The following is a 19,491-nucleotide window of genomic DNA, read 5'->3' as shown; positions in this document are numbered from 1 at the left end:
CGGATTGGTGGATATGGGGGATTCACCTAGGGGAGTTAGAAAACCCTGATTCCAAACAAATGGTACATATAGATCACAGGATTCTGAGGGAACAAATGGCGTATGAACCTATCGTTGGTCATTGGCTACCATGGGACTGCATCTTCTAAAGTTGCTCCACTGTCTTGTGGACTAGACCTTCAGGTCAAAGGCTCAGGAAGTTGCCCCTAAGAAAACCATCTGCTTCGGTCTGAGCGACCGGACAGTATCCCAGCCCTCACACAAATCAATGATAACTACTACTGGCCTCATTGTTAGTGTATGGCGCATATGTATTTGGTGCTCTTTTGTGCCGATGTTTATGTGTTCAAGTAAATAAATAAACTTATTGGTTTACGATAGCTTCCTAACTGGTGATAATCTATAATGACAGAATATTTTTCTCAGGAAATCTATAAAAGTCTTTTATGCCTGTAAACACTGATAAATATTAATTAGCTCTGGGACTGCTAATTATTTTTAACTTTCATTTATATCAATCGTGTTGAATTGTACCACATTGGTCAAAATTTTGAACTCCACTGTTCCATTACAATCACTGTGTTGTATGCCTACCTTGGAACATTTAATTTAAATAACTTGGTTGTATATTGGTACACTGTTTCTGGTGGTTTTCTTAAATCGGTGTTTCCTCTTAATAAAAATTGGATGTAAATCAATCACATTCATGAATTACCTTCCCATATTGTGAGAAGTACTACTGATGAAGTTATATATATATATATATATATATATATATATATATATATATATCATACTGTTATCACTTTGTTGAGTGTTTCCTTGATTAGCAAATATAAAATGTTTTCATGAACTCTGACATAAACATACACTTTTCTAGAATTAAACTTTCATACAATTGGAATCTGGTGATTGACTTTGAAATTCGATATCAAGGTGATTGATTGTTTATTCTAACTCAATAAATCTATTTTAACCTGAAGAATACCATAAATAAAAAAAAGCGCTTAATCTACAGTTAGGTAATGGTAACTGCTGAGTCGTTATGTTTAAAAGATTTTGTTAATTTGAAATTCATACAGTCAAAGTGATGAAAAAGATTTATTTCAAACTAGTTAATTCCAATTAAAATGGATTGATTGTTGTTTCACGAAACATCATCAGTGTCTACTGCAGAAAGGTTGAATGGCGTAAAACTAATTAAATTTGTAATCATGCTATCAGGTTGTTTGGTTTATAGAATAGAATTTAGGAAGCTGTCACACATATGAAACTTACCAAAGCAATACGAAGTAGGGAATACCATTTCTTCCATGATTCTTCATTGATAGCACACATTTCAATGATTAAACGAGAATCTGCCTGCTGAGTTGAATGAGGCTGAAAATAACGTAAGAACACAACGTTAAGAGCAGTTAATTCTTTGTAAACTTGGAGGAATAAATGCAAACTTTTCCGATGTGTCTGTAGGAAATGCTTTGAAAAGATCCTAAGTAAACATCTTAACATAATTAGACAAAATGAACTGTGATTAAATAAATTTAATCCTTTGAGAATTCCGTTCAAGGTTTTACAGAATTAATAAAATACATTTTTTGAAAAAAGCCGACATATTTCATGCGATCATGTTTTCATGAAGCTACATATGCCCATCTAATACAACCAAACAGACTACAATATATATTGTAAACACAATAGTACATTGACAGCTAATCAAAGTTTATTTTTCATTAAGTGGAGTCTTCCTATTTAAACAAAGGGAGATAATATGGTTATACGTTTTCGTTTCTGTAATAGATCTTTGAAGTCCGTCGGTACATAAAACAATACCTAGGTTGAGTGTTTTCAACAAATAATAATAAAACAGGTACAGAGAAAACTCTACGTGGGTGTATTACTAGCAATTATGTAATGTAAGCTTAGGAAGAATTACAATTATAGTGATCTATATTCATTGTTTGTGTATAATACAGTTTAGACTATAATAAAAATGAATATCTACAGTCTTGCAACAAACTATAAGTCGTGATTTAAAGTCGGTGCTATTGTAGGCAAAAATTAAACTTAATGGCCAAGTTAACTGACCTAGAGAATCAGTACTTTCTAATCACATAAAAGGCTATTTTTTAATCTTGTATCTTTTCGTGTTTGATATTTTACTAGAGTGGTGTTAGTCTCCATTTTTTTCTCTGTTCTCTAATAAGAATACATTTGAAGGCTTTGAATAAGTTAGATGATGACATGATATATATTTACTTGATTACGGATCACATTAATTTTAAGGTGATATAGGTAACATTGGTGATAATAAACCATTTTTCGTTCTGTTCCACTAACTAATTGAAGTTAAAATTGTGAACTATTCCCTACTGGCTCATTTTTTTCCAGTTAACATCAACTTCTGACTGTCTTGTATTCTACCCTATGACGGGTGTACACAGCTAATAAGCCCTGAATCAGGAAAAACTTGATAATCCATTTTTCCTAGCTTCTCAAGAGCCCTCCACCTGAAGTCAGTTCTTATTGAACATTAACTTGAAATTCGGAAAACTTTGTTACAACAATTTACATTAGTTTACAATATTCCTCCACTATCATAACTGAATGTCATCACTTTTATTTTTCTTTTGAAACCCAATCTTTATCCTTATTCTCTTGAATATAGATCAGTTTTGATGAAGAAAAAATTATCCATTATAAAAATGATATACTTACTCTGACTACCATACCAAATGGTGTAGGATATTCAGTTTTATTCTGATCACTCATAGTAATATATAAATACAAATTTGGTTGAAATATATTCAAACGTGTTAAGGATGATTTCTGTATTATCGTCATTCAATTGATGTAAAGACGATCATTGTGAACATAGAAAAGAAAGAGAAAAAAACGCTAACAAATTAGAATAAGTAAAAATACAGATGACCTGTTACTTAAAAGTTAATATAAGTTCACTTCTGCAAGACTATTCTCTTGAGATGATCAAGATTTTTAGCTCAGAAAGGTGATTTTGGAATTGACAACATTATTTTCGTAGAGTTCAGATGGAAGTGAGCTATCTAAATTTCTTAACGTTTAATTAACAGCGTATTCTTCCGACTGATCAAAATCTAGGTTAAATCCAACTCAAAGAACGAGAAAACATCAATAACATACTACTATCAATCATCTGATTGCATTAAATACATTATAAATTGCATCGAGAATCCCTTCTGAACGTAAAATTAATTCCAATTTGTTTATTGTATATTGTAACAAGTAACGGAAACAATAATCAAGAGTTCAACTGATTTAAAATATACTAGTTTTCTTTAATTCTCCGTGACATTTGGTCTTTAACTTTAGCGAATGAGAATGAAAATAGTATTGACTATTTGTGAATATGAAGTAGTATATTTAGTAGATTCGATGACTTGGAGTTTAACCAATGTGTCAGGTTTGAACATCATTTGTAGTACTTAAATTTAGGGATTGGGTACTGCTAACACACTTCTTAAGATGTGTCTCAAACGAGAGTACATAACTCTGCATTTGATAAATAACTTACACTAATTTTTAAACATTCTCGATCTGCTCCTTATTTGTTCAGTTTTTTTAAGTTTCAACAGTTGTTTGTCTTTTAGAAAAATCACTCTCAAAGCCAGTGCCAGGGTAATCAGAAAAATATATCGGATTTTACTGTTGTCTTAAGGTAATTTCACAGAACTTGACTGAATGTTGGCCATAACATTGTAAACGAAATATTATGTCTTGTAAATCAACTAACTGCTTATCAATGAACATACTTTAAAGTTGAGTATCGAAACTATAGAGATTTCGCGAAAATTTCATTAGAACTGTTCACCTATAAATACAATATTAGGTCTGATGTAAGTGGAGTCTGTTTGATACTTTTCCACTGAACAAAAGTAGCTAAAAGTGATCAAACCAAGTCCAAGAATAATATAAATAATCTATTAACTGTTGGTCTGAGCCGTGTTGACAGAATTAGACTACCTGTCTGGAGTATGCAAGGCAACTGCAAACAATAGTTGATGACCCGGGAGAATAAAGTCCAGAATTGGTCATCGTGTCATAAATAGATTCTTTCTTTATATTGTCCTAATTCATTTGTTCAAGTAACCTTTCATTCATACATTCGTTTTTCTACTATCAATGGTCTTAAATTTATTCTAACCCCTTTTCTATTCATCTCATCAATTTCACCTCGTCCTGCTAATATGGTATGACAATTTGAACAAATACACATATGTGCCAAAATCGAGGTTGATTACGACTAATTTGCTGATTGACATACATTTTTAGTGTCAAACCTAGACTCCTCAGTTTTGTGACAAGTACATTTCTTTTAAACTATTGAGTTGATAACCAGTAGTTTTTCATTTCCAATTTCATTTAATTCTCCATATTATACAACCATAATCCATTTATATCAATATAATAGTTATCTTATACCTGAAATTGTACAAATTCATCGTTTACGACTTCTCGTTAACAATCGGCGACCTGCTTGAATATCTGGGCTACCTGTTCCTCCCATCTAGATATTTCGTCAAGTTATCTGTTTTGTTTGTTTTAGCACATCATTATGTCTATTGAGCTCACAACCTATTCAGGCGCATTTATGAAAAGTTTACAACCTTTCGCTGTGCGGGTTACAAAAAGGTACAATCAGCGACAGTATGCATTGAAACGAATGAACATTATTCAGGTGTGGATTACCGAACTCCAAACATCTAACTGGCCATCATTCAATATTTATCGTCAGAACCGATCAAGATATAAGAGAAGTGAACTTGTTGAAATACTTTATACTGATAATTCTATATTGTACCAAAAATATAATGTTCAATAAAGCTTATATAATTCACTTGGTATTGTTTTACTTGAATCTTCTCATTGATGTTTTTGGACCGAAATTGATCAGTCTCTTATTATTGGCATATGTGCATACTGTGTATAAGCCTCGATATTGCCTTAATTTACAAGCATTATAAGCAAAGATGGATGAAACGCGCGTCCTGGATTCCACTGCTAGCCACCATCCATCTTTGCTTATAAAGCTTATATATTTTACATACTTTTTTAAAATAATAAAAATATGTTACCTGATAAACACATTTGTTATATGTGAGAAACGACATTCAATCTGAAATCTTAATTCACAGTAGAAAAGAGAATCTAAGATAACTTCTTGTGAGTATCTCTTTTTATATCCAAATATGTATATACTTATCAACTATATATTCCCGTATAGAAATAAACAAACTAAATCTAAATGACTCTAGAAAATTGATTTAAATAAAAAGAACACATCATTCTTGTCAATTGTATACCGGAAGTTTTTATTCTATTAAAACAAAAAGGAAAAACAAAACAACCAACTCATAAATTGAAATGTTAAATGACATCTATACTTTCAATCATTACATAATCCATATATATATATATATATATATATATATATATATATATATATATACTTTTAAAAGACTTACATTTATTATTTTTTGTTTACTAACATAGAAACCATTTGAATTCAAATGACAATATCTTCTCTTCCATTTTGTTTGTCCAATACGTAAAAATAATTGATCTGTATAAACTGGTATTGGGATATTTTCATTTCGATGAAAAATATTCTACATAAAGATAATAAAATTAAATGGATGATTTCATTTATTCATTTAATAAAATATAAATTATGATTCATGTTGACAGTTGAATTGAACAAATAAGCACATGTTAGAAATTTTAAAAAAAGGAGGGATTTATTTAAGAGGTAAAACAATATTATTCTAAGTATCTATGTGGTAGATTACAGTGAAAACAGTTATATATATATATATATATATATTATATAACGAAATTATGAAACGATTTATATGTTTGCAGATTTTATGACGCAATAGTATTTTGGAAATTACTATTGTATCATATAATTTCATCACAATTTAATTCACGAGCTGATTTGAACTAAAACATGATCGGAAAGCAGGGAACGTTGAAGAACTATCCCGTCCTACTATGCGACTAATCAGCAGTGAACATCCACGATTCAGAGACAGGGAATTAAACCTAGAACATTCGGTCTCTCATACGAACGATTAATCTCTAGACCACTGAACTGGGATACAATAATATACATGTTCATCCTTAATCATATGCTCTTTAGAGGCTATTTTTAAGATGTAATTCCTGGAGTTTTAATGCAAAGCTGTTACTAATGGAGCTCGACTATATTGAGTGTGGGACAGTTATTCACCTCATAAGCACGGAATATCACAAATCGATTAGAGTTAGAAGTATTCTTCACTGGATATCGGCTGGATGGTCTAGAGGCTAAACGTTTGCGCGCGAAACCTAGGGTCTTGTGTCCGATCCTAGGTAGAAGAGTTATGAGTGCACAATTCTGATTAATACCATACTAAGATTAAAAAACTGTCCATTTCTCCCTGGTTTCCGATTATAGTCTTGTTAGAATTTTTTTATTATTTAAACTGTCAATATTTCACAATCTATACAAACCTCCGTATACCTAATAGAGTTCCTTTCTAATTGGTTTAATCACTGAATATTGTTTCAATCTGTCATTATGAACCTAATTTATCATATAACATGTGAACTACTTTTTATCTTTAAAACTGTAAATTCATGCATTGTTGACAACTGGCAAACTTCATATCCAGTTTCATTCGGTTCACAATATACAAAAAGGATCATTTAATGCCATCAATGGAAACGATTTCAGTTCTAACACCTTTGAAACCATTAAGTTATGACTTTTCATTAACATAAATATCAAGCTATGACAAAGGAGCTATTCAATGAATTCTGATTTTCAATGACCATGTACATGATGTCAGTTCTGAGAGAAAAACCAATTAACAACTTGAATACATCTCTAGAAACCTAGTTGGACAAAATTCATAATTAACAGAGTGTGTTTCCATATAATGAGTTTTTGTTGATATTCCCTAAAAGACATCCAAGAAACTAAAGCACACCGTTAAAATATTCGTGTAGGCATAAAAGGGAATTTAAGTCATATAGGGAAGCACACATTCAAAAAGATTAATTAATAACTTACTTTGTTTGAATTGATATTGAATATAGAATTATGTTCACCTAACCAGCTCTGTAAAAAAGATAAATAAATATGAGATTTCAATAATTAATCTTATATTTGGTAAACATGTTGTTTACATCTATACATTTACAAATAGTTGGGATCATACTCATGAACCGACTACACAAATAAGACAAGTTATTATCAGTACTACATTAAGTCTCATTTATTCGTGAACCATATATATATGTAAGACAGTATAAATTGAAGAGGGAGTAGAGACTGGACACTTTTGACATGTAAGACTGAAAGTGTCAATGAATAGTTTAGATTTGATTGATGTATTATTATCAATAATTATAATCTTATTCACTCTAGTGACTTTAATAGACTTTAATTATTAGGTTCTTTATTTATTTCAGTAGTAACAAAATTTTGTTTTTTTTAATTTTTAAAAACAAAACTGATGTTTAAAATATCTGAACATTATAAAGTATATTGTGAACATGGAACATGATGTGATCTTTTTGAAAGGTTCTATTGTAAATTGTTTTATAATTTACAAACCAACTATTGTGTTGTCATTTTTGAACATTTTCAATCTATTGAATTATGCAAAGAAATTAACATGACGTCAATAATGTACGTCTATTTGTTCGAAATTTGTACATCAAGTAGATGAAGTCTAATATTACTTTGTTGAAGTTGTTTAAATTTGACTAAAATTTTATTTTATTTTCATTCTATTTAAAGGACAAAATAAAAATGAGTGTATTCAGTTAAAATATACTTATTTTGAAAAACGATTTTCACACTATACATAGAATAGAAGGATTGTGTCTAGTAGTGAAATCTATGGTCGACATTTTATCTTATTTGCGGACTTGTGAGCTATATGCACATTCATTTCAATGTTGCTATTTACACTGGAACTCGAACATATTGAGCGTTTAATTTAAAAGGATAAAACATGGATCCTAGTTTCCGTTATTAGCCATATTCCTTCTATCCTATATGTAAAACAATGTTTAGTGAGCTATAAAATCATAATTTAACGTTACTGGATACGATAAATGTTTGTAAAATGAAATATAATCGCTATGTAGAGATGATGATCTCACGAATAATTTGTGGCCTCAACTGAAGTACTATCAGGAGATATGTTTCCAGCATCATTCTTTATCGCCTATTCATTAACTACTTGTCTAATAGGATCAAACTTTTCAGTTTGATGATACATGGTTAAAGAAAGTGTACAAATATCCTTGGATTTCGGTTTTTTGGTAGATGGACATTATCAATGGCTAGAGTTTAAAGCAGGGAATCGGAAGTCGCAAAAATTTAGGGGTTTTGGTATTGATGGTTGACTAAGTATTTTGAGAAAAATCTATGGGTTTCATAGATTCTTCAGCTTATGAAAACTCGTGAATTCAACTGTGAAAATACTACAATCTCCATACTGATAATAATCATGTACTCAAAAGTGAATGGCTTCAAGACAGAACTCCTGGAGTTCTAATGGAAAGCCGTTACTAGTAGAGTCCAATCTATGTCAGGTGTGAGACAGTTATCCACTCCAGACAATGTATGAAGGGCTGCACAAGATTATGGATCGATTTAAGTTAAACATTGACACCGATGGAAGCCAGATCAGTGGTCTGAAGTTAATTGTTCGAAGGCCAGACCTAAGATTCTGTATTCAAGCCCCATGTGCAGGGTCATGGATGCGCGGTGCTGAGGAGTTTCATACTAGGGATGAACAGCCACCCAGTACTTTTAGGTTCTTAATGGTAGTCTAGCTTAGATCGACTCGTTAATTCAACTGTGGAAATATTTATATTTATTATTATTTTCAACCAGATTTTCCAATAAAATAAAGCATTATCATGAAAGATAACAACAATGTAAAGTCCCATTAAGATTTATTCAAAATATTCTAAAAGGGAACCTTATCATATTATTAAAACCACTCATTATGTAAATTTTTAACGGAAAATCCAAATAGAAAGTACAAAGCATACTCAATTCATAACATAATAACGATTTAACAATGATATTTTTCAATGAAATAAAACAAAAGTTGGACACAAAAACCAATTCATTAATTTTTAATGGTATAATTCTTGATATAAAATTAAATATATCTAAGTCTGATCCTTGTCAGTCTGCTGGGTTTTTTAAATACTGTGGACATAATTTTCCAGTTGATTTAAAACGTTAATAATTGAAGTTAACTAAGCCATAGTACCTCATTTGTTAATAAAATTTAAAATCGTTAACTATTAGTAACTCAATGATTAGGTAATTTCAATGATTGTGATCATGAGTCAATTAAAGTTACTATAATATCCACAAAACTCTTTTGATTATGTAATTCTTTGAAATAAAGATCCTTAAACATTATTAAATAATTTCAAAATAATTAACATGGATATATATATATACATATATATATATATATCCAGTGGAGTTCAACCGGGTCTGATGTAAGATAGCATTTCACTGATGACAATGGTAGATGTGTCGCTCAATTTCGTGGATTAGTTGAAGTTAGACATTAACACCGTTAGATACCGGCTCAGTGGTCTAGTTGGTTAAGCGCCTGGCGCGAGACTGATAGGTCCTGGGTTCGAATTCCGCGGAGTGGGGTCGTGGGTGCGCACTGCTGAGGGGTCCCACAATAGGACGAAACGGCCGTCCAGTGCTTCCAGGTTTTTCATGGTGGTCTAGCTTCAATTGACTCATAAACTTAACTGTTAGTAATTGATTTTCCATGATTAATTCTACTGATATTTACCTTTTGTGAAAATATTTTTCTCTTTCAAATTTTTAAAAAAAATATTATGGATGGTTAAATTAATTTTTAATTGATTATATTTTACTTCTAACCTTCATTTTTTCATCCCTGACTAACCATTTGTCCATGAAAAATTAACTCATAGTCATACTAGTTTGGCTAAAGATTTTTTTGTATGGACTAGTGATTGTTTTTATTGTTATGTGTGTGGCGTTTGGTTTTGTTAACAAGACTAATAAATGGAATGTATCGGTCTTATTAGTTATTGTAAAAATCAGTTTCAATGCTATAATGATTTTAAACTATTGATAATCGTTCTAAGTAGATAAATTATAAAAATTGTTTGTACAATAAGGATCAAGTAGCATAAAGTGTTGAATCAATAAACAATTATTAAAATCGTTTTGACAGAATACTAGAAATCATTTCATATTTAAATGATAGATGATTTTATAGTTGCTCAATAGAAAACATTTTCATTCGCTTGGTATTGTTTGCTTGTATTTTCCACTTGTTGTTTGGAACTGCGATTAATCAATCTCTTATTGACATATGTGCATACTGTGCGGACTGTCTTGATATTGCCTTAAATCACAAGCATTATGGGAAAAGATGGATAATGGTTAGCAGTGAAATCTAGGATCCATGTCTCGTTCTATTTGGGATTCGTCAACTGCATGTACCTGTATCCCATATTTGAAGCCAACTGTACTGGGATGTAGGCAAATCCAACTGATGAGTCCCAGACAGCACGATATGCAAGTCTTGGATTTTACTGCTAGTTACTATCCATCTTTGATTGAAAACATTTTCAATTGGAAAAAACGAAAGTGTGAATTATTTTAACACTCTTGTAAAAAAAAGAGAAATGCAGTGAATTTTCATTCTATTCATTATTAATTAATACAACTGTTGTCAGTCAAATTTTCTAGTTATTTATAATTTCCGACTAAATGGTATAACATGAACAAGTAGTGAAATGAATAAAATCCCCGTGAGTTACATAAAATGTTGAATTAAAGGATTCTCCATTATGTTATTAAACTACCAGTGAATAGGAAACATTAAACAATCGTTTGCATTATCAGTGTCAAACGATTCAATACAGTTGATTTTCAAGGATTATTCCCTTAGTTACCAAGTCCTAATGGTTATTAGTTTATACAATGGGGTGAAGTTTAAATTGCAGTCTTAAACATCAATGAGAAGATTTAAACAAACAATACAAAATGAATTAACTGGAATATTTTTTAATGCTCTGTCATAATTGAATGTTATATCAATGTAAAATTGGAATATTTACATGAGTTAATTAATCAAGTGTAGTATTTTAATCAAGTTTGTAATGTTTATTTACCTTTGGACTTTCGAATAAACCATATAAATCATGTCGTTCTTCAAGAAAGATTAAATTTTCATTTCCTATTTTCCAACTTGATAAATAATTCAATAAATATTCATCATCTTCTAGACAACGTTCTAAAGGAAATTATTCATAAAAATGTCAAACAAAGGGAAATATTCATTATAAACAGATGATAATTATAAATTGTTACATAATATGATCATTCAACAAATCAATAAAATCTATATTATCTCACCGCACATATCATTACATGTTATATCACATTTTGAGATAACTCAGAGATAATCGTTTTATTTCTAGGCGTAAAGTGAAAAAAATCAACCATAAAATCAAGGTTATGTGCAGAATATGTGAGGACTCAAATTAACACAAATAAATAACTAGAACCGTTATTATATGTGAAATTTATATTAGAACTATTCTCAGCGATTGAAATTTAACTAATTCCAACGTTTGTCCAGCTAACTTGTCTAGACTTCTTCAGGGTAGCTCAGACAAGTTAGCTGGACGAAACGTTGGAATTAGTTAAATTTCAATTGCTGAGAATATTTCAAATATAATTTTCATATATACTGACTTCTCTATACTCGGCGCTCAATTACTGTCAAACTATTGGTTCTAATCTTGACGAATATTCGTATAAATAACTAGAACAGTCTATGTATATAAGAAAAGAATGAATAAATTGTAATTAGAGTTAAGTAAGTGTTACATTAGTATGACAGATATTTCTGAATATTTATACTTCAACAAAAATATGTAAAATTCGCTGAAATTCAAATGTTACTATTATATCCTCTACTTGATTAACGCAGAACACCATATCTAACCAACGGCATTCAAACGTATAGAACCCCACAGTCGCAAATCAGAAGACAAAAGAAGCAGGGAAGTGATTGTTGGATAAGAACCAATATGTATCCAGAAAAAAACTTGTGTATTTATAGTTATCAGCGATGACCATAACATTGCTATGATTCAGTTAATGCACAAGGAGGCAAGGTATACTACCGTCCAAACGTAGCATGCCGCGTCAATATTCTAGGGAGGTTCATCAGGTTCTGATTGGATGAAAATTCTTCATCTCTTTGAGGGTCTCTGGAGGCTCCGTCATGACTTTCGTAAGCCTTCCCGACAGTTGCAAATAAATTAAGCGTGATTGTCATGAGATATAATAAAGAAATTTAAATAACTTTTAAAATATTTACTTTCATAATTTGTGTTTGATAAAATTCAACAGTTTCATAATCATTACAACAAATAATAAAGACAGGTATGATTGGCATGAACTTTTTCTCAATTGATCATTAAACTTAAGTAAATAACAAATGCTTTCATTATTTTTTAAATGAAAACTTAGTTTAGAATTCTGTTACCCCATTGAATTTTTCTTCCTACTAATATTTACCTAGAGAAATGTAACCAATTTAAATTGTGATAAGTAATAAGGAACGCCAATCTAAGCTAGACTACCAGTGGAGATCTGGATTCACTGGTGGTTTAGTTTAAATTGATTCGCGAATTCAACTGGAATAATACTACAATCTCCACAAATCCCTGAAATCAAAAATAAGGAAAGTGTTTGTTGGTCTCTTGTAGTAGATCAAAAATGAATTTAAATTTTCAATCAAAGAGCTACAAAATATGTAGTTAATAACAACCTTTATAAAGTATTTTATTAAACTATTTATCTGAATGAAACATCTTGACCAGTTTGTATAATTTAGTTTACTGCTTCTTATAATGTATAATGTCAAATGTTTTCCATAGTGAGGTTATGTTTAAAGTATGATGTAACTTGTTTTTCCAGTTAGCCTTTGAACATCTATTTAGTGGTACGACATTCTTAATTTATTTGTGTAACGTAGTATTGAAGCGAAATATTGACAGAAAATGAGCTTTCATTTAGACGAGAGTTCATAAAAGTCGTCTATTTACAGTATATTTCACTGTATTCCTTCTTTCAATGAATTCAACCGACGAGTTACAAATTGTATTTTATAATAATTTACAGTAAACGTATAGTTTCCAGGTTAATTTTTCATTAGAAATTGATATTGCCAAAAAAGCCATTAAAAAACATATAGCACTTGACATCTATTCCATCTTAGTTTTAGAGTCCTCAGTAATTTACATCCACATCACATTTAATCGAGTTCTTAATTTTGTAATCATACCATACTGGTATTGATTGTTATAGTTCTTCTATTTCCATATATTTGTAACAGAATATGATTTCCACTTAATTTAATCGATAAGTTGTTGTCTGATTCTCAATTTTCTTAATTTTACAACTTACAGCTTTTCATAAAAACTTTGAGAAATGCACTCAAGAGCTAGTTATTATAAATTACATGGATGTCATTTACTACGATGTTTCTGTAAGGATATTCAGTTACACTGATGTATGTTTTCTTTGATTGTTTTAAATAAAAGTTACATTATTAAAGATTTTTTCTGAGGGATTTGCCATCCGATTAGAAGTTTATATTATTCTTTACAAGTAAGTCGATAATTCTTTGAATGTAGGAAAAAAGGTGAGACTATAATTTATGGACAATCTTTGAGCGACGCAATAGTGACCTTGAGAGTATCTACCTACTTACTAGGTTTATATGAGGGTTATAAAGCAGTTTAGAGAATAAGGATTATGATTCACAGTTGACGGTTAAGATTAGGAATTACGTCTACGGTTTTTCATCACGAACTGATGTCAGCTAAAATGCCAAAACGCTATTTCGCCAAATGGATGAATGAATTTCGCGCCTAAACCTGATTGGTTCGTCTATAAATTATAGTCTCAAATATTCATTATAGATTAAATTTCCTCTTATTTGAACAAACATAATTTAATTAGGCAGGATTAAAAGAGGTTACATTAGTATTGTAAACATCTGAATTGATTGATCCGCAACAATAGTGGATAAAAGAACATGAGATTGTCAATTAAGTTATCGTTTAAAGTTCATGAAACTCTGACGTGATGAATACCTAAATAAATTTCGATTAAAGTCTAGGCAGACATAGGAAAATTCAATAAATAATAAATTAGAATGAGTGTAACCGATTATGGAATTCGTGCTTGATTTACAGCTCTATAAGTAAGTGTACTTGAGGCAACCGACATAGATATTTCAATTAATTGTTAAAATTCGATAATCATATACATTACTGAATACTGTAAAATATTTTTTAAAGTGCAAATTAGCAACTATATTTCTTGGAGTAATGAATCAAAATATTTTCCTTTCTTCTTCATAAGAATAAATTAACTTGGAAAACCATCAGTTTTGTCTAAGTTCCTGGAAAGTTATAAAACAATAGGATCTTCCAAATGCTAGGAGCAAATACATATTAACTAAACACATTTAGTGATTAAAAAACTAACATTTTTAAGATTATATGTTTGTAAAATTTTTTTTATCAAAGTGAAATAAAAGAAAGTGTGGTGTTTGAATGAACTGATGATTCCTTTGTTCTTGTTGAATGCTTGATTTCGAATTCCAAATACAGTACATTCGTTTGTGGTTATCTAGTACTTCTTGATCCGATTACGTTATTTCTGGGATTCTTAGTTCATACTATAATTCAAATACTCCTATTCATCACAGAAAATCTTCTTAATATTTTATTGAGACCAATTTTATGATTAACATGATTAGTTCATTTGAAATCAATACTTTTTCTGATTAATCGATCATGGAGTAACAATCAATATTTAAGGTTTAATTTATAGTATAATTTAATAATGAAACATCCTTAATTTCATACTTTCTAGTCACTACCATTTACCTATTTATACAATTAGGTTTTGAACGATTTGGCTAGTGTGTAAGTTATAACTAGCCCTTGAAAAACTATTTGTAATCTTTAAGATGTTTACCTTATACAAGGTTAATTTATTTGTTACGTTTTGTCAATCATTTCTTTCGTTCATTATGTGAATTTTGACTTCATTGGTGATTGCAAATGTGGAAATAATCTCGATGTGTTTGATTAAACATGAAAGAACTTAAAGTTTAAGTAGTTATAGATGGTTATAATCCATTTGTTATGGAGCAGGAAATGATCTTAAATTCACCGTTCATACATCAACAGAACGTCAACTTAAAAAAGATGAGAAGTTCCTGGATGATGCCTTTCATCGCTGTAATACATGTGGAACATGTACTACCTAAACAGTTTTTGAGCTAGTAAACTTAAAACAATCTTATATCACATGGTTGTTCTCTACATTTAATGTTACTTCTTATATCAAGCTGATCATGCCTGTAAACTGGCATGAATTCTGTAATTATTATTTTCAGAATATATTATTATTGTTATTATGACTAATAATAAATTTTTCCTAAGAATGCATAAATTTTATGCTCAGAAAAGGCACTCATCACAGGAATCTCGTTCAACTGATACCTTAGTATCAATTTTAACCACTAAAAACCATTTACATTGAATCATAACTAAGTTACCTAATCTGACATTTGAATATAACAAGCAAAACAGCCAATCAGCAATGAATACTAGCTATTTAGTTGAGAGCCGCTGTATATAAGAATTAATTAATAAACTTACCCAAGTGTAAAACAGGAATTCTTTCAACCAAAGCATGTTTCATTGTAAGAATTTTTTGATTGGTACTTGTTAACATTTGCAAAGCTTGTAATGCAGTAGTCGTACTGTGAACTGGGATATGTATACTAGTTCTATCTGGTAGGAAGATTTGTACAGTGAGCTTTATATTAAAAAGAGAAAATGAGAGAAAATAAAGCTTTGACTGTGTTCAAACAAACTGATATATTGATATAATACAGGTTATAATTACTGACTGACTCCCTCAAGGAATGTTTGTAACCTTGTTATGTTTCACAAGAAATTATTAAAGAGCCTGTAAACTTTGGTACAGTTCATTTCCAGTCTGATTCTAATCTAGTACAGGGTTTTAATGGCGATCAGATTGTAGTTTGCATTATAGACCTAATAGGTTAGGTTTAGTTTATAGGATACATATGCGTTCAGAATGGCTGGTTGGCAGCATATTAAATTGTGATGCTTAGTAAAGCACTTCAAATCTAACAGGCATCACTGATTCTCCCAAAATCTCAAATATACTTTTCAGTGATGTCAAATAGCATAAAACCCAGACTAGATCTTTTATCTGTATACTAAAAACTATCAAACTCCTTATATAAACATAGATATCTCTATCTAAGTTAGACAGAATTCAACGGTGCAGAATAGTGTTGATATTGTTATAGTCAAAACTAGTCTTCTAAAAAATCATGTATCAAAGATAGATAACAAGATTTTCATGAATAACATTTAATGAATACTCTAAAATATCATTTGACCAAGAGTTTTTTTATTCTTTACGGTTCCGGTAAAAATGTAATTTTTTTAGTTTTAAATTCTAGATTTTTGCCTTTAAATGAACTATTCACTTAGGATATTATATATCTATTTCATCTAAAATGTAGTATACTACTGAAATATTCTTCGTAATCTATTGAGGATTTCCTGTCATCTCGAAGTACTATAACTAATATCAATCACAGAAAACCAGTGTAGTTGTTTGGATAATGAGAGTATTATACTAGTATTATACAGATGCCTAGCTCACGTGGTGTTCGTTTTATAACTCTAAGACATATATATATAACTACAGTGGATATATATATATATATATATATATATATATATTTATATATAATACACCTTCATACATCTGTCACTTAAGTACGGTATACCTGTCAAAAGACTATTAAACTCATTAACTAATAGTGTCATCTTGTCAAATCCCTTATACTGCACAAGCTGATTTATGAAAAAATATTTTTAGCAATAAGTAGTTGAAACGGAATTGAAATAAATCTACGATAGAAAACTAGTTGACCACAGTAATATTTCATTTCTATGCTGAAAATTGAAATTTTATTTGTACTTTTATTCAGCCTACATGAGATTTTCAATACACTTTAGTAAATTTGAAATTAACATACACTGCTCTCAACCAACGTAGTGATAATAACAATGATAGTGATAATAATAATGACAATAATAACAATAATAATAATAATTATTATTATTAATATTATCATTACTATTAAATGTATTTACGTAGAAAAATAATTTTATCAATTGACGATAAAAACTAAGTAACGTAATGACGCCAAACACGAACGTGTAAAACTATGATTGTTTTGAATTGTTACTATACAATGCTTGGAATGTTTATTAGTTTATTTGTTCCCATTAGTAATATATGTATACTTTCATGATATTTTCAAATGTATACAGAGTATTTAATAAGCATTCTTAGTTTCATGTAAATTAAGAGTTAGAAGTTATTCATATAAGGATCACGTGAAAGAGTAAATATCATAAATTAATAATTGTTTATTATACAGAATTCAAACATGAACTTTAGAATAAAACATTAAATATGAGCGTTTGGACGAAGATGTAGAATTTAATGTCAAATGTATGGATCCTACATGAGTATCGTTAGAAAACCATTGAACTAGATTTAATAACTTCACGGTAGTATCTTTTGTCCCTCTACAATACAAAAGGAACCTAATTAAGACACTGCATCATAGAATCAAGACTATATGCTCTGTGGATACGATTGAACATGAAACAAAGTCATTATACATAACCACGAAGGAAAATGGATATCCCGAGAAATTTATAAATAAAAACATAGCCAATAAAAGACACCATACAGAATGCCCAACTGTAAATAAAAAACCTCTGTATATGAGCTTACAATTCAGAGGCGATGCACCGAGTGAAATGCTAAGACTTAAGTTAAGCAGATTAATTCAAAACACTTTTAATGCGAGTAAACTACAACTAATATTCTCCACACGACCAATAATCACTCCAAGGTTGAAAGATAAGTTACCTAGACTAGCCACCTCTCTCTGTATCTATCAATTCAACTGCTCCTGTGGAGCAAGTTATATTGGCAGATGTTCTAGGAAATTGTACATTCGGGCTCGTGAGCACCTCCCCGTGTGGTTAAGCAAAGGTGTAGTCAAAAGAGTTAACAGCTCAATCTTAGACCATTTAATTCAAACAGGACATACAGCCAACATGGAGCAATCTTTTGCAATAATCTATCGTGTTAACAGCAGTCTACCTAATTCCATCAGGCTGCGAATCCTACAGACGGCTGTAAGTGCACTATTTTAAATTGTTCAAAAGAAGGACAGAACAGTTCTTTGTTGATTCATTGTCATCAGTTGTTTTCCCTTTCAAAATCAGTAGCTTTTCCTTATAAAAAATAACATTTCTTAATGTAACTAGATTTTGTAGAAAACCAATGATTAGTGAGATGGTGGAAAAGATTTGTAGCTCAGGTGGATGATTTTGGTGGTGTTTTGTTCTCTGAGCTGGATGGTTTGGTCGTGGAGCTTTAATCGTTCTTCTGAACGACATCATCAGCACAAACTTCAGATAGAAGTGAAGTGTTCGAATTTCTCCATATGTGTTTCACAGCTTGTTCTGTGCATCTCGATGTTGATTGGTTCTTGTTGACCTTAAATTTATCATTGTTTACTTCTTTGTTTTGGTTATGTCTCCCATTGGTTTGATTTTTGTTCCTATATTTATGCATGATTTTCCTGATTGGTTGATAAATTGGATTGATTTCAATATGTTTGTTGATTGCTGATTGACCTGAGTGCCAAGCTTCTAAAAATTCTCTGGTGTTTTTAGAGTTTCCTCTGTCTAAGATTTCTACATTTTCCCAATCGAATGAATGTCCGTAGTTATCCACGTGTATTGATATAAGTGAAGAGATATCATGGCGTTTGACTGCTAATTGATGTTCATGTAGGCGTAGGTGGAGGGGGCGTCCGCTTTGTCCGATGTAGTGTTTGTCGCAGTTGGTACAATTTATTTTGTAGATGATGTTTGATTTGTTTTCCTTTGTTATTTCATCTTTTGGTTTGCATAGGATTGATTGTAATGATTTTGTTGGTTTGTGTGCCACACCTATCCCGAAGGTTTTCAGCAGTCTCGTTGCGGTTTCTGATATTCCTTGTATGTACGGTAGGGTGATCCTTTTGTTGATTTTTGTGCTTGATTTGGGTTCTGATGCTGTGTGCCGTTGGTGCTTTTTGATGAAGTTGATTGGGTAGCCGTTCTTTTGAAATATGTCCTTCAGGTATTTCTCTTCATCTTTTCGTGCTGCCAGTGTGCTGCAGTGTGTCCTCGCCCTCTTGAACAATGTGTGTACGCAGTTGATTTTGT

General features: G+C 30.6%; 1 protein-coding gene across 1 annotated transcript in view; it reads right to left on the bottom strand.

Annotated features, from left to right (window-relative positions):
* Nucleotides 1-19,491, bottom strand: part of RAPH1 (Ras-associated and pleckstrin y domains-containing protein 1) — an 84,673-nt gene that overhangs the window by 4,299 nt on the left and 60,883 nt on the right. The window contains exons 5-10 of the mRNA XM_035730372.2: nucleotides 15,808-15,967; nucleotides 11,227-11,348; nucleotides 7,094-7,141; nucleotides 5,502-5,645; nucleotides 2,716-2,826; nucleotides 1,279-1,380 (exon numbers count right to left, since the gene is read on the bottom strand). Of these exons, the coding sequence (XP_035585667.2) occupies nucleotides 1,279-1,380; nucleotides 2,716-2,826; nucleotides 5,502-5,645; nucleotides 7,094-7,141; nucleotides 11,227-11,348; nucleotides 15,808-15,967 (687 nt within the window). The remainder of the gene's footprint in view (nucleotides 1-1,278; nucleotides 1,381-2,715; nucleotides 2,827-5,501; nucleotides 5,646-7,093; nucleotides 7,142-11,226; nucleotides 11,349-15,807; nucleotides 15,968-19,491) is intronic.

Source organism: Schistosoma haematobium, chromosome 3 (genome assembly GCF_000699445.3).
Source record: "Schistosoma haematobium chromosome 3, whole genome shotgun sequence".
Classification (NCBI taxonomy): Eukaryota; Metazoa; Platyhelminthes; class Trematoda; order Strigeidida; family Schistosomatidae; genus Schistosoma; species Schistosoma haematobium.
Note: the sequence above shows the minus strand (reverse complement) of the source record. Positions and strands in the feature narration are given on the sequence as shown.